The following is a 14,839-nucleotide window of genomic DNA, read 5'->3' as shown; positions in this document are numbered from 1 at the left end:
ATGGTTTGTCATGCTAACTTTATACGATATGAGGCCAAAAACAGTTTTTAATTTTTTTTGAAAAAACCAAAAGCGCGGCAATTTTTTTGAGTTTGCAGTTTTTATATTAACCCAATGCGGCAATTAATTGGCCAAAAATATTTTCAAATTGACCAAGGATTTAAGAAATAGATGGTTTGTCATGCTAACTTTATACGATATGAGGCCAAAAACAGTTTTTAATTTTTTTTTGAAAAAACCAAAAGCGCGGCAATTTTTTTGAGTTTGCAGTTTTTATATTAACCCAATGCGGCAATTAATTGGCCAAAAAAATTTTCAAATTGACCAAGGATTTAAGAAATAGATGGTTTGTCATGCTAACTTTATACGATATGAGGCCAAAAACAGTTTTTAATTTTTTTTGAAAAAACCAAAAGCGCGGCAATTTTTTTGAGTTTGCAGTTTTTATATTAACCCAATGCGGCAATTAATTGGCCAAAAAAATTTTCAAATTGACCAAGGATTTAAGAAATAGATGGTTTGTCATGCTAACTTTATACGATATGAGGCCAAAAACAGTTTTTAATTTTTTTTTGAAAAAACCAAAAGCGCGGCAATTTTTTTGAGTTTGCAGTTTTTATATTAACCCAATGCGGCAATTAATTGGCCAAAAAAATTTTCAAATTGACCAAGGATTTAAGAAATAGATGGTTTGTCATGCTAACTTTATACGATATGAGGCCAAAAACAGTTTTTAATTTTTTTTGAAAAAACCAAAAGCGCGGCAATTTTTTTGAGTTTGCAGTTTTTATATTAACCCAATGCGGCAATTAATTGGCCAAAAATATTTTCAAATTGACCAAGGATTTAAGAAATAGATGGTTTGTCATGCTAACTTTATACGATATGAGGCCAAAAACAGTTTTTAATTTTTTTTGAAAAAACCAAAAGCGCGGCAATTTTTTTGAGTTTGCAGTTTTTATATTAACCCAATGCGGCAATTAATTGGCCAAAAATATTTTCAAATTGACCAAGGATTTAAGAAATAGATGGTTTGTCATGCTAACTTTATACGATATGAGGCCAAAAACAGTTTTTAATTTTTTTTTGAAAAAACCAAAAGCGCGGCAATTTTTTTGAGTTTGCAGTTTTTATATTAACCCAATGCGGCAATTAATTGGCCAAAAAAATTTTCAAATTGACCAAGGATTTAAGAAATAGATGGTTTGTCATGCTAACTTTATACGATATGAGGCCAAAAACAGTTTTTAATTTTTTTTGAAAAAACCAAAAGCGCGGCAATTTTTTTGAGTTTGCAGTTTTTATATTAACCCAATGCGGCAATTAATTGGCCAAAAAAATTTTCAAATTGACCAAGGATTTAAGAAATAGATGGTTTGTCATGCTAACTTTATACGATATGAGGCCAAAAACAGTTTTTAATTTTTTTTTGAAAAAACCAAAAGCGCGGCAATTTTTTTGAGTTTGCAGTTTTTATATTAACCCAATGCGGCAATTAATTGGCCAAAAAAATTTTCAAATTGACCAAGGATTTAAGAAATAGATGGTTTGTCATGCTAACTTTATACGATATGAGGCCAAAAACAGTTTTTAATTTTTTTTGAAAAAACCAAAAGCGCGGCAATTTTTTTGAGTTTGCAGTTTTTATATTAACCCAATGCGGCAATTAATTGGCCAAAAAAATTTTCAAATTGACCAAGGATTTAAGAAATAGATGGTTTGTCATGCTAACTTTATACGATATGAGGCCAAAAACAGTTTTTAATTTTTTTTGAAAAAACCAAAAGCGCGGCAATTTTTTTGAGTTTGCAGTTTTTATATTAACCCAATGCGGCAATTAATTGGCCAAAAAAATTTTTCAAATTGACCAAGGATTTAAGAAATAGATGGTTTGTCATGCTAACTTTATACGATATGAGGCCAAAAACAGTTTTTAATTTTTTTTTGAAAAAACCAAAAGCGCGGCAATTTTTTTGAGTTTGCAGTTTTTATATTAACCCAATGCGGCAATTAATTGGCCAAAAAAATTTTCAAATTGACCAAGGATTTAAGAAATAGATGGTTTGTCATGCTAACTTTATACGATATGAGGCCAAAAACAGTTTTTAATTTTTTTTGAAAAAACCAAAAGCGCGGCAATTTTTTTGAGTTTGCAGTTTTTATATTAACCCAATGCGGCAATTAATTGGCCAAAAAAATTTTCAAATTGACCAAGGATTTAAGAAATAGATGGTTTGTCATGCTAACTTTATACGATATGAGGCCAAAAACAGTTTTTAATTTTTTTTTGAAAAAACCAAAAGCGCGGCAATTTTTTTGAGTTTGCAGTTTTTATATTAACCCAATGCGGCAATTAATTGGCCAAAAAAATTTTCAAATTGACCAAGGATTTAAGAAATAGATGGTTTGTCATGCTAACTTTATACGATATGAGGCCAAAAACAGTTTTTAATTTTTTTTGAAAAAACCAAAAGCCCGGCAATTTTTTTGAGTTTGCAGTTTTTATATTAACCCAATGCGGCAATTAATTGGCCAAAAAAATTTTCAAATTGACCAAGGATTTAAGAAATAGATGGTTTGTCATGCTAACTTTATACGATATGAGGCCAAAAACAGTTTTTAATTTTTTTTGAAAAAACCAAAAGCGCGGCAATTTTTTTGAGTTTGCAGTTTTTATATTAACCCAATGCGGCAATTAATTGGCCAAAAAAATTTTCAAATTGACCAAGGATTTCAGAAATAGATGGTTTGTCATGCTAACTTTATACGATATGAGGCCAAAAACAGTTTTTAATTTTTTTTGAAAAAACCAAAAGCGCGGCAATTTTTTTGAGTTTGCAGTTTTTATATTAACCCAATGCGGCAATTAATTGGCCAAAAAAATTTTCAAATTGACCAAGGATTTAAGAAATAGATGGTTTGTCATGCTAACTTTATACGATATGAGGCCAAAAACAGTTTTTAATTTTTTTTGAAAAAACCAAAAGCGCGGCAATTTTTTTGAGTTTGCAGTTTTTATATTAACCCAATGCGGCAATTAATTGGCCAAAAAAAATTAAAAATTGACCAAGAATTTAAGAAATACAGGGTGTGTCATCTTAACTTTATATGGAATAGGGTTAACAAAAAATACATTTTTTTTTTTTTGAGAAAACCAAAAGAGATATATTATTTTCGATTTCACGGCATAATTACGGCAATTAAACTTTAAATAATTAGCGAAAAAAAAATTTAAATTGATCAAAAATTAAAATTTGTCATGCTAACTTTATATAAAGTTAGCAGGACAAACTTGGTTTACCGATTCTGACCAAACTAAGCGCGCGGCAATTTTTTTGACTTCACGGCATAAACACGGCAATTATGCGGCAATTACTGAGCCAAAAAAAAATTAACTTTTCAAAAGTTGTCATGCTAAGTTTATACGGGTGAGAATATTGTCGAGAGAAATAATTTAATTCAAATAAATTATTTATATAGTCCGAGAGCTGGGAGCAGATTCGTTCGTGAGAGGTAACCGATTCATATTAATGTTACAATAAGTCCCAGTCTTGATGATGACGAATACGAACGTCTCCCAGCATGTATCGGTAAAAAGTGCATCAAAAGTAAAATTTTTCTGAAAATTAATTTAGTTAGGGTAACTACCTGAAAATAATTGGATTCTAACGCCCTCATCTTCCTGATTACAAAAATACCCATGACAGACATTTTAAGCGCTCCCAAACACCCGATAGATGAGTGTTTTTGTAATCAGGAAGATGAGGGTGTCATGATCAAAATACTTTTCGTCATATCCCAGAAAATCAAAATAAAAAAGTTTTACCTGCCTTTAAACCCGATTTTAAGGATTAATTCTTTGTTAAATTTCCTTAAGCTGGTTTAATGTATGTATTGAGTGGGAAACAGAATTGCAAAAAATTAAAGTCATCCCTCGCCTTAATTGACCCCAAGAAAACTAAACGTAGGTAGTAGGTATAGAGAGGCACTAATATATCAAAAAGAGGAGTTTTTGCGCATTTTTTAAAAAGCGGAGGGATTGGATGAAAAAAAGAAAACAAAACCACTTTAGGGGCACGAATGTAGCCCTACGTTCACGTCCTCAATATTACTCCATATTGTTTTGATTTGCCCTTTAAAATGGATTATATTGAGATTGAGTCGTTCTCGTCTATTCTGTACTTTTACAAGAATCCTTATTTATTAGGATGGAATTATACAAAGGATGAGGCAAAAGTAACTATGTACAATCTTTTTTTTGTTCCTTTTTCAAATTTTTATTAAAATTAGAAAAAAATATTTTCCGATGAATTTTTTTAGAAATCGTTGGAACATCTCTACAAACTTTATGAAATTACCTTACTGATATAAATTATGGATATTTGAATGCAAGAAAACAAAATCTTTTTTAGTAATAAAATAGGATAAGTAAATAGACTTGTAGTTTTAATTTAATGAAAACCACTGTTACATTCTTAACTACCTGAAATAAAATTCAACATTCGAGGTAAAATATTTTATTAATTTATAAATTTAACTTTAACAAAACATTCAATTTTATTAGGCAAAAGTAACTATGTACAATCTTTTTTTTGTTCCTTTTTCAAATTTTTATTAAAATTAGAAAAAAATATTTTCCGATGAATTTTTTTAGAAATCGTTGGAACATCTCTACAAACTTTATGAAATTACCTTACTGATATAAATTATGGATATTTGAATGCAAGAAAACAAAATCTTTTTTAGTAATAAAATAGGATAAGTAAATAGACTTGTAGTTTTAATTTAATGAAAACCACTGTTACATTCTTAACTACCTGAAATAAAATTCAACATTCGAGGTAAAATATTTTATTAATTTATAAATTTAACTTTAACAAAACATTCAATTTTATTAGAAAAAAACGGAAAAACACTTAAAAAATATTCAAACCTTTTACGCTATCGACATTTGTGTATCTGCATGGTCTTAAAATAGCATTGAACGGGAAAGTATCTGCCCTTAGTTAAACAGAATATTTTAGAAATCGAATTCAGTAGAAATATATTTATCTTTGTTGCTTCAGTTATAAATAGCTTTCTTGCTTCGTACGTTTTTTGAGTGATTCTTTTCATTAAAAAGAAAAAAAAAATTGAAGAAAAATCCACATTTTAATACCCACAATAAAAAAAATTAATATTGCAAAATGACAGATTCAAGAAATGGTTTTTGTAAAATTTGTTCTAAAGAAACAAAATCCAAGTGTTCAAATTGCAATCAAGTGTATTATTGTTCAGGAGAGCATCAGAAAAGTGATTGGAAAAATCACAAACAAGTTTGCCATCCATTTAAGGTACGTTTTTACGTTTTAATTTTGTTAGTCTTTTTTGTTTTATATTATTCAATCAAAAGTGATAAGCTAAATTGAAAAATACTGAAACTATTGAGTTTTAGAAAGAATACAAAATTTTAAGATCTCATTTAAGTAACCTATACAGTTTAAAATTACGTAGATCTGACAAAAATAGAGCTGATAGCAGCCGGTGAAAGGTTGGTTTTTTGAAACACACTTAGTAATTATACGTACATCTTATAACCTCAAACAGCTTCACCTATGTATATTTAGTTTTATATGTTTATTTTATTTTATACTCAATTAAAAGTGATTTTCTTTCAGATTGAACAAACTGAAAAGTTGGGTCGACATCTAGTAACAACAAGAAAAATCAAACCGCATGAAATCATATTGAAAGAATCACCTTTAACTAGAGGTCCATCGCAAGTAACTGGTCCTGTATGTCTAGGTTGTTTGGATGGGGTTGATGAAGAGAACTATGTTCCCTGTCAGGAATGTGGATGGCCGCTCTGCTCGAAGGAATGTGAAGGCAGTGCTGAACACAGAGAAGAGTGTAAACTTACACAAAATAGAGAACAAAAAAAGGTAATCATCTTAACCATTAATAAAATTAGGTTTGGGCAAAAATTGGACAGAAAAGAGCCGCTGACATAAGCAGCCGTGGTTGACAATTTATTTAAGCAGGGTGTCTAACTTCTGCGCACCTTCAATAAACATCACTGGTCGTGTCGATACCAATCATAAAATTACATGAATACATTTTTCGGACCCTCTCGATACTAGATTTCCTATCATTCCTGTACTATCGCACATAAACATACCTAATTTATACACAAGTTTAAATATTTTGCATCAAACAATTATAAAATTTTCTAAGCATTTTCTTAATGAATAATATTTTAATAGGTTGTGATTCATGAATTTACGACCCCACATCCAATGTATCAATGCATTGCTGCATTAAGAGCCCTGTTACTCAAAAAAACTGACAAGCAAAAATATGAAAAACTTTTAAAGCTTGAATCACATGAAGACATACGTAGAGGATCACCACAATGGAAAGTAGACTTGGAGAGCATTGGAAAATTCATTCCTAGGTAGCTATGAAATATTAATATGCAAAAACAGTGCAATGTATGTTTATGCTAAAATACAAAAATACCACTTTTGTTTTAACTTTTTTAGATTTTTTCAAACTAAGGAATTTACTGAAGATGAAATCATGAAAATGGCAGGAATCCTACAAATAAACGGGCACGAAGTTCCAACCTCCGATCCACCTCATGTAGCCGTTTTTGAAACAGCATCAATGGTCGAACATTCTTGCAAACCAAATGTGGCAAAAAGTTTCACTAAAAACGGTAATCTAATCCTTTGGGCTCCACATGCAATTCTAAAGGATACAAATCTAAGTATTTGTTACTCAGATGCCCTCTGGGGAACGGGAGATCGTCAGAGACATTTAATGCACACAAAACTCTTCAAATGTGAATGTGTCAGATGTCAGGATGTTACAGAATTCAAAACCTATTATAGTGCACTTAAGTGTAAGAATAAAGATTGTTCAGGTTTTGTTTTACCCTCTGACTTGAAAAATTGGTATGAAAATTGGAGGTAAGTATACACTGTTTACAAAATATTTATCTTTATTAAAATGCGATTTCTCTTAATTTAGATGCTCAGCATGTAAAAACGACGTAGATAAAATTTATGTCAGTGAAATTTTAGAAAAGGCTGGAACAGATTTAGCTGCTATGGAAAAAAATGTTCCAAATTGCATAAAGTTTATTGAGCATTATCAGAAATGGTTGCCACGTAAACACTATTATATAAGTGAAGTTAAAATTCAGTTGGTACAAAAACTTGGCGCAGATCCAAAAGACTTGATGGTTTTATCGGAGAAAGATCTTGATACAAAATTGGAATACGCTAAGGAGATGATCGAGTTGTATGAACAATTGGCTCCATGTAAGTTAATTTGGCTTAAGTGGGATTTATGTATATTATGTACTTAATGTTAGGTTGACTATGCCCTTTACTAATTTATTATCGATCATCATCCAAGATCATGGCCTTCAGTAGCTCAACGTACCGTTCTGCCCCTGATTGAAAAGCGCTCCTATATGTTTTGCTTGGCGTTTTTATCGACGTTGGTTGTCTAGGGTTTCTTCCGCTTTTTTCGTGGTAATAAGCGGTGTCCCACGGTTTTGACCACGGTCCTCTACGTGTTTTGTTTCTACGATGAACCCCGCTATTTTTTCCTCGGCTATCCGCAATTAATCGCGTTTTTTTAAGATTTTGGGGTCTTCCACAACAGTGGTGCATGATTTTTTTGCAATATTTAATTGGTCCGGGATCACACATTATTTTTCATTTGGCAATTATTTTTTTCATTTTCATAGTAGGGTTAGGTTAGGTAGTAGTGGCTGTCAGGCAAATTACCCGACACACTTAGACCCTTATGGATCCATTGTGATACCACAAAAGACTAGCAAGTTGGGACTCACTAGCCGAACCACTCGGTGCTTCTTATGAATGAAGATAGACTTTTAACGTCCGTTTTCACTAGATCACTAGTGTAATCGTAGAAGAATTCTCCTAGATAGAGTTTTCTTCTATTAGAGAGAGCAGGGCAGGTGCACAGAAGATGTTGAACAGTTTCCTCTTCTTCTTCATCCATGCAACTTCTGCAGAAATCGTTAGAGAACACGCCCATTCTTTTTGCGTGTCTACCTATTAGACAGTGTCCTGTAAGGACACCTATGGTGCAGCTAATATGCTTTCTGTTTAAATTTAACAAACCCTTTGAACGTTTCAAGTCTATACAAGGCCATATTTGTTTAGTAGCTAGGCAAGTATTACTCTGAGTCCATCTGAGGTTGGTTTTCTTTAAAGCGTCCTGCTTTAGCATAAGTTTGCATGTAGCGATAGGTGTTCCTATATTGTTCCTTTCTGGTTGAAGAGGAGTAATTGTTCCTAGTTTGGCAAGTTCGTCTGCCCTGCAGTTGCCTGGGATGTCTCTATGTCCCGGCACCCATACGAGGTGAATGTTAAACTGCTCAGACATCTCCCTTAGAGATGTTTGACAGTCGAGGACCGTGATTGAGTTTGTAGAGACGGAGGCAAGAGATTTAATGGCTGCTTGACTGTCCGAGAAGATCCGAATATCCGTGTTGGATATTACGTTTTCTCTGAGCCAAGAGAGAACCTCCTTAATCGCCAGAATTTCTGCTTGGAACACGCTACATTGGTCTGGTAAGCGGAAGAAGAGACTGAGATTCAGTTTTTCCGAAAATATGCCACTTCCTACACCTTCATTGGTTTTTGAACCATCAGTATAGAAGTGTAAAGAGTCATTATCCAGAGTACTAAGGTTCTCCCATTCAGTTCTGGAGGGAATGGAGTTCTGGAAATTATTATCGAACACCAGTTGAGGTGTGGTATAGTCTAGACGATCCGGAAGGAATCCGAAGTTGTTTAGAATGTTTGTGTGGCCAATATGATTACTGGTCCACTGAGAGGTTGCTTTTAGACGAGTAGCTGAGCTAGCTGCTACTTGTTTGCTGAAGATGTCTAGGGGTGTGAGATTTAGAAGTATGTCTAGGGCGTCAGAAGGGGTTGACCTCAGCGCACCGCTTATGCACATACTTGCTGACCTTTGGACTTTGATAAGCTTGTTTAAGTTTATCGTTTTGTCCAGTGCGGTCCACCAAACTACCATCCCATATGTAAGTATTGGTCTTATGACCGATGTGTACAGCCAGTGTGCAATGTTAGGAGAAAATCCCCATTTGCCACCAATGGCTTTTTTGCATGAAAAGAGTGCCACATTGGCTTTTTTAACTCTTTCTTCAATATTGAGCTTCCAGGTCAGTTTTTTATCAAAAATGAGTCCTAGGTATTTAGCTTGATCGGATAGAGTAAGTGTTACCTCTTTAATTGTAGGGAGTTTGAAGTCTGGAATCTTGTATTTCCTCGTGAAAAGGACAAGATCCGTTTTGTGGGGATTAATATCCAATCCACATCCTCTAGCCCAGTGAATTAGCTTGTTTAAAGCTGTTTGTAGAAGTTCTGCAAGTGTCTGTGGGTATTTGCCCGATACGGCAATTGCCACATCATCCGCGTAGGCGATAACCTTAAAACCTTCTCCCTCTAGGTCTAGCAGCAGTTCGTTGACTACTAAGTTCCATAGGAGAGGCGATAAGACCCCTCCTTGAGGGGTCCCTCTGTTGGCTGCTCTACGGGTTTTGAAGTTTCCCAACTCTGAACTGATAATCCTGCTACTAAGCATGATTTCTATCATGTTCTTAAGCGGGTCTTCTATTTTGAGATTGTCAAGAGCATTCATGATTGCTGAATTCCTGACATTATTGAAAGCACCCTCTATGTCTAAAAAGGCGACAAGAGTGTACTCTTTGTAGTGTAGAGAGTATTCAATGGTGCTAACCAGAGAATGGAGAGCAGTTTCCACCGATTTCCCTTTAGTGTAGGCATGTTGTGCCTTAGAGATCAGACATGGTTCAATTTCCTGTCTTAGATGGATATCTATCATTCTTTCTAGAGTTTTAAGCAGAAAGGATGATAGACTAATAGGTCTTAAATCTTTTGGAGTGACATGAGAGCATTTTCCCGCCTTTGGTATAAAAACCACCTTTGCTTCCCTCCAGGCCTTTGGAATATACGAGAAGTAGGTAAATACCAAAAATGTCTATTGGCCAATTTGTGAATGGTGTGTCAATTCTGTCTTTGATTTGTCAAATTTGACAAGAATTACAAGAAAAACTTTATACTTTACGCTTTCTGTATTATTGGCGAGACATCCCAGAACTTTTGAGGTAACTTCGAAACAGAGGCTCGAAAATTAAAAATTTTAAACGCTTAAAAAAAGGCCTTATCTACCTAAATAAAATAATCATTAAATTTTCTTAAGAAAAAAAAATAAGGAAAAAACTGCCTCCAAATAAGACTTTCCACGGGGCCTCGCCCTCGGCAGCTAAAAAATATACCAATATTCATCCATCAGCCACCCTGTACTAATAATATTTTATTCTTATTTCCAGGTGAAACGAGAATTTTGGGAATTCTGTGTTTTGAAGTACATTCAGCCGTAGCTGAAAAAACGCGACGAATTTCTCTTGAAACTAATATGAATTGCATAGAATTGCTGGGCGAGTCACTTTCATATGTGGAGAAAGCAATTGAATACCTCAAACATGAGTCGAATGTCTTTGCGGAAGGTTTAGTATGTCAACAAGCAATTAAAAATCGCGATGCACTGAAAATGGTTATGTCATTTTAAATATACTACATATTTATATAATTTTAACTTATTTCAATCCGTTTAATAAATAAAAGATTATCATAACTTTTCACTGAAGGTTTGTTTAATTGAATCATTTATTTTCAAAACATGATAAGTCCATGATTTCAAATTTTTCAGGAGAAGAAAAAAACGTTCTATTTTCTTTTGTTAAGTGTAGCAAAATATATAAAAAATATATTTTGTAGAACTTTTACCTAGCTACAGAATATCGTTTGGTATTTACTTTTTGGATAGATTGTTTAAAAGATAAAAAATAAAAACGATTTTGGACTTATCATACTTTGAAAATAAACGAATGTGAAATTAGTTTTAAAATGAATATACAATTTTTTTAAAGCCTCAGTCTATCAAACAATTGCATTTGGGAATAGAATATAATGTTTCAATTAGTTATTTTACTTGAAAGACGCTTTCAACTTAAGATTTTGAGTCAGTAGTCAGCTTCTCTATGTGTAGTCAATTACTCATAAAAAAGTTGCTGTTTATTTTCAAAAGATGATAAGTCCGGGACTTTTATGATGTTTTGACAATTAAAATTTTTTTCGCTTAGCTGTAAAATCGAATATAGACTGAGTAGATGCTTCATATTTTGAAGGCAGGTGTGGTTATCCCCCAAGAACATATTCAGTTTAAAAAACGAATTTTGAAAAAAAGTGGACTTATCATGTTTTGAAAATAAACGATTCAATTATAAAAATCATTTTTTGAGGAAATGGAACTGTACCTTGAAATAAAGTAAATTCGAATAAATTTCAATTAGAAACACTAAGCAACTTACATACCGAAATTCTTTTCACCTAGGGTAATTCTACTTACTACTTGACATTTTTTATTTTAAAAACGGTAGATTTAGACAAAAATTATGTTGAACAAAATTGTAGCTGAGGCTATTTTACAAAAAACTGTCTTACGAAGTTTTCTTGTATCATGCACCGTTTAAAAATTATATTACTTCAAACTCGCATATGTTTTTCTTGATATTTTTATATTAATTTATTTTAATCAAATTACATGGGATAGTCTAAACGGTGAGTCATACAAAAAAACTTTATATGACAATTTTTTGTAAAATAACCTGAGCTACAATTTTTGTCTAAAACTTACAATTTTTAAAATAAAAAATGTTGTGACCTTTGACCCCTTATAACGAGACTAGCGGACAGAGGAACTTTTCACATACTGCAAACTACCCTAACACCAAGCTGTATACCAAAAATCAGCATGTTACAAATTGTTTCCTTTCTTTGACAATTTTTCGTCTATTCTTACTGGGCTAACATATCAAAATAATGATGTACAATTTTGACAAGATTTGCTAACTTAAGCTACTTATGGACATTCACATTGGACGAAAAGGCGGAGATTACAATCGATGCCCCTGGCAAATTTATAATCTAAAAAATTTATTTTATTTATTACCTTCTTTGTTTTGCTTCTTTAAGTTTATATTATATTAAAAACGCATCTTTATATTTTAGAAAATTATTTATTTTTGGCCTATGTTTATATTTCGAGGTCTTACTTGCCTCATCTTCAGGGTCTAAAAAATAATGACAATGCGTTTAAATAAATTATATTAACAAATAATTTGAATTAAAAAATAAATTAGCTTAAAATATTATTAAAAAATATGAATTATTTTCTAAAAAGTTTTCTAGACATTTAAAACAATTAAAAAATCAAAAATTAATTTTAATAAAAATTTTAAAAATTCTTTATGTATTGTTCAAAAATTATTATAGAAATTTAGAATTTAGTTACTTTGAACATTTCATTAACTATAAGATTATAATAAGTGTTTGTATAATCCTTTTTATCGGTTTTATAGTTACATACGATTTGTTCATTTTTAATAATTTGGTTAACTTCTTGAATTTGTAATTTAAATTTATTTCTTTCAAACTTTAGAATTTTTGCCCCATCAAAATCAAACGAATTTCCATATTGTTTCCAGTGCCGGATTAACCATGTCATGGGCCCCTAGGCACAGTAATTTTTGGGCCCTTTTCCGATGGTTTTTCAATATCATAAGCTCTTTTTAAGTTAAGTTAGAAATTTGTGTAGGTAACTTACTAAAGACTAATCGGCTATAATCTGTGCCCTATCATGTCATTTTATAAACGTAAACTAAAAGTTTTGTAATAACTATAATAAATATTGCAGCGATATTTCAACATTAAAGCAACTTGATGCTTCACAGATAACTTCGATTAACGATAAGTTATTAGAAAATATTAATATGATGATTTTTCACGAGTCGGTTTTAGCCACATGATATGTCTCACGGCTAAAGTAGTATGGGGATTATCACTTTAGTCGCGTGCGGCTTACCTTCACACGACTCGACTGACGCCGAAAAGCTTCGCCGCACGGCGAAAATCGACTCGTGATAAGTCGGCATTACGGTTTCATTATAAAACTGGAGAGAGAAATCATACCAAAAAGTTTTAATTTTGATTCTATTATTATAGCCCAGGCAAATTAGTCAAAATATGGGCATGAAATCAGATTTTTTCACGTTACAATATTTTTTTCATGCGAAACACAAGTTGTCCTTATCATAAAAGTTAATTTGTTTGGATGATAGGAGGTCGGGAGCAGCCGCCATCTTGGAAAAGAGATTGGTATCGTTTTTATTGAATAGCTACATTGTTGTTCAAATAAACAAAAAATGACAAGGGTAAGATTTATTAACAATAAAGTTATCTAAAAAATGATATACAAACCAATTCCGTGATTTGATTAAATCTAATATCAATTTGAGTAACTTCTCTGCGTGCACAATCTCACATTTTCTGACGTATCTGATTGCAACATGAAGATCTTGAATGGCACCACCTCGTTACTAAACTGTGGTTCGATGTCGTTGGAATTATATTCGAATACACAAGTAATATTAATATTTTTTTTTTTTAAGAAGAGATTTACAGTTTAAATATTAAGGTTGGAGCACATGGGAAGAAGTATTTTTTTTAAATTTGTTATATGAATATGATGAATTTTGATTTTGTAAAAAGAACTTTTTTATTAAAACGTGATATATTTTGAGCTGACTGTATTCCCATTTTCTGGGTTGATTTTTCCGTTTTCCCTAATCAAAAATCCCGAAAAAAAATCCCTCAATCTGGCATCGCTGGGTTGGGCCCTTCAGGATGGGATGGGAGTCATAACCCAACTAGCACAACAGCTTCTATAATTTGAGATCTCGCAGGTACTACTTTTTATACAGCTTGTATTGAGCTTGCTTCAGAATTTAATTTCTTATACAAGTTCGAACTTGTTTAACAACTTCTAATAAGTTGTTTAAATACTGTTAAAGAAACTTAAACGAAAAAAGCTTGTTTTCGAAAAGGCCTGTTTAATGAATTTATAAAAGTTTTAAAGAAAGAATTTGATTTTGGTTTTGATAATGAATAATCTAGCTGGGACACTTTTTGGTTTTGACATTGAATAATTTAGCTCGGACATTTTTTGTTTTGACATTTCTGCTGTTTGAACTGATTAAGTTTTTGACTTCATTAATGAATATACTAGGATAGCCGAGTGGGTAGAGTGGCGGACTGCCACCAAGCAGATACGAAGTTCGATTCCTGGGTGTGGTAAAAAAATTATATAATTTTAAAATTATTATTAATAGATAGACTAAAAACTAATGGAATAATATATTGTAATGTTTTATTCCGGGTTCACAATAAAACTTATTTAATTTCCACTTATATTTCCGTTCAAATAAGAACACACTTTATTTCAACTCAATTTACTTTTATTATTCGCTCAAACAAACACACTTTTAAATCACTTTATTTACTACTAACAATTCGCAACACTTTATTTCACTTTGTACTGTACTCTTTCACTTTCAAGATTAAACTGTCTCCGGTCGGTGTCTACGCTGCCTTTTATACCGGAATCTCGAGACTCGAGAACGTCCTCGAAGGCTCTCGTCCCTGTCTCTCGAAACTTCCTTTCCAGGAAGGGCACTTCATACTTCCAGTCTAGTGGGATATTTTGAGATGTGTTCAGTGTGGGATATTTTGAGATGTGTTCAGTGAGATATTTTTAGATGTGTTCAGTGGGATATTTTTAGATGTGTTCAGTGAGATATTTTTCTTAATTACTAAAGGTCCGTTCACATTTCTACCTTTGCAGTAGTAGGTAGTGTGTTCAGACTTTTATCTTA

At 32.3% G+C, this 14,839-nt stretch overlaps 1 protein-coding gene across 1 annotated transcript; it reads left to right on the top strand.

The window, feature by feature from the left end:
• Positions 1 to 5,059: 5,059 nt before the first annotated feature.
• LOC129906264 (SET domain-containing protein SmydA-8) lies at positions 5,060 to 10,713 on the top strand. The gene is made up of 6 exons (XM_055981937.1): positions 5,060 to 5,333; positions 5,658 to 5,921; positions 6,243 to 6,433; positions 6,522 to 6,950; positions 7,012 to 7,304; positions 10,397 to 10,713. Exons 1-6 carry the CDS (start codon positions 5,187 to 5,189, stop codon positions 10,633 to 10,635), a joined length of 1,563 nt encoding a protein of 520 aa, XP_055837912.1. The 5' UTR covers positions 5,060 to 5,186; the 3' UTR covers positions 10,636 to 10,713.
• The last annotated feature ends 4,126 nt before the right edge of the window (positions 10,714 to 14,839 follow it).

Source organism: Episyrphus balteatus, chromosome 1, assembly GCF_945859705.1.
Source record: "Episyrphus balteatus chromosome 1, idEpiBalt1.1, whole genome shotgun sequence".
Lineage (NCBI taxonomy): Eukaryota > Metazoa > Arthropoda > Insecta > Diptera > Syrphidae > Episyrphus > Episyrphus balteatus.
Note: the sequence above shows the minus strand (reverse complement) of the source record. Positions and strands in the feature narration are given on the sequence as shown.

Excerpts from the sequence above, each read along its gene's own strand:
- LOC129906264 (XM_055981937.1), top strand. The coding sequence starts at position 5,187 with ATGACAGATTCAAGAAATGGTTTTTGTAAAATTTGTTCTAAAGAAACA. Across the intron at positions 6,951-7,011 it reads AATTGGTATGAAAATTGGAG|ATGCTCAGCATGTAAAAACG; the intron begins GTAAGTATACAC and ends CTCTTAATTTAG. Across the intron at positions 7,305-10,396 it reads GTATGAACAATTGGCTCCAT|GTGAAACGAGAATTTTGGGA; the intron begins GTAAGTTAATTT and ends TCTTATTTCCAG.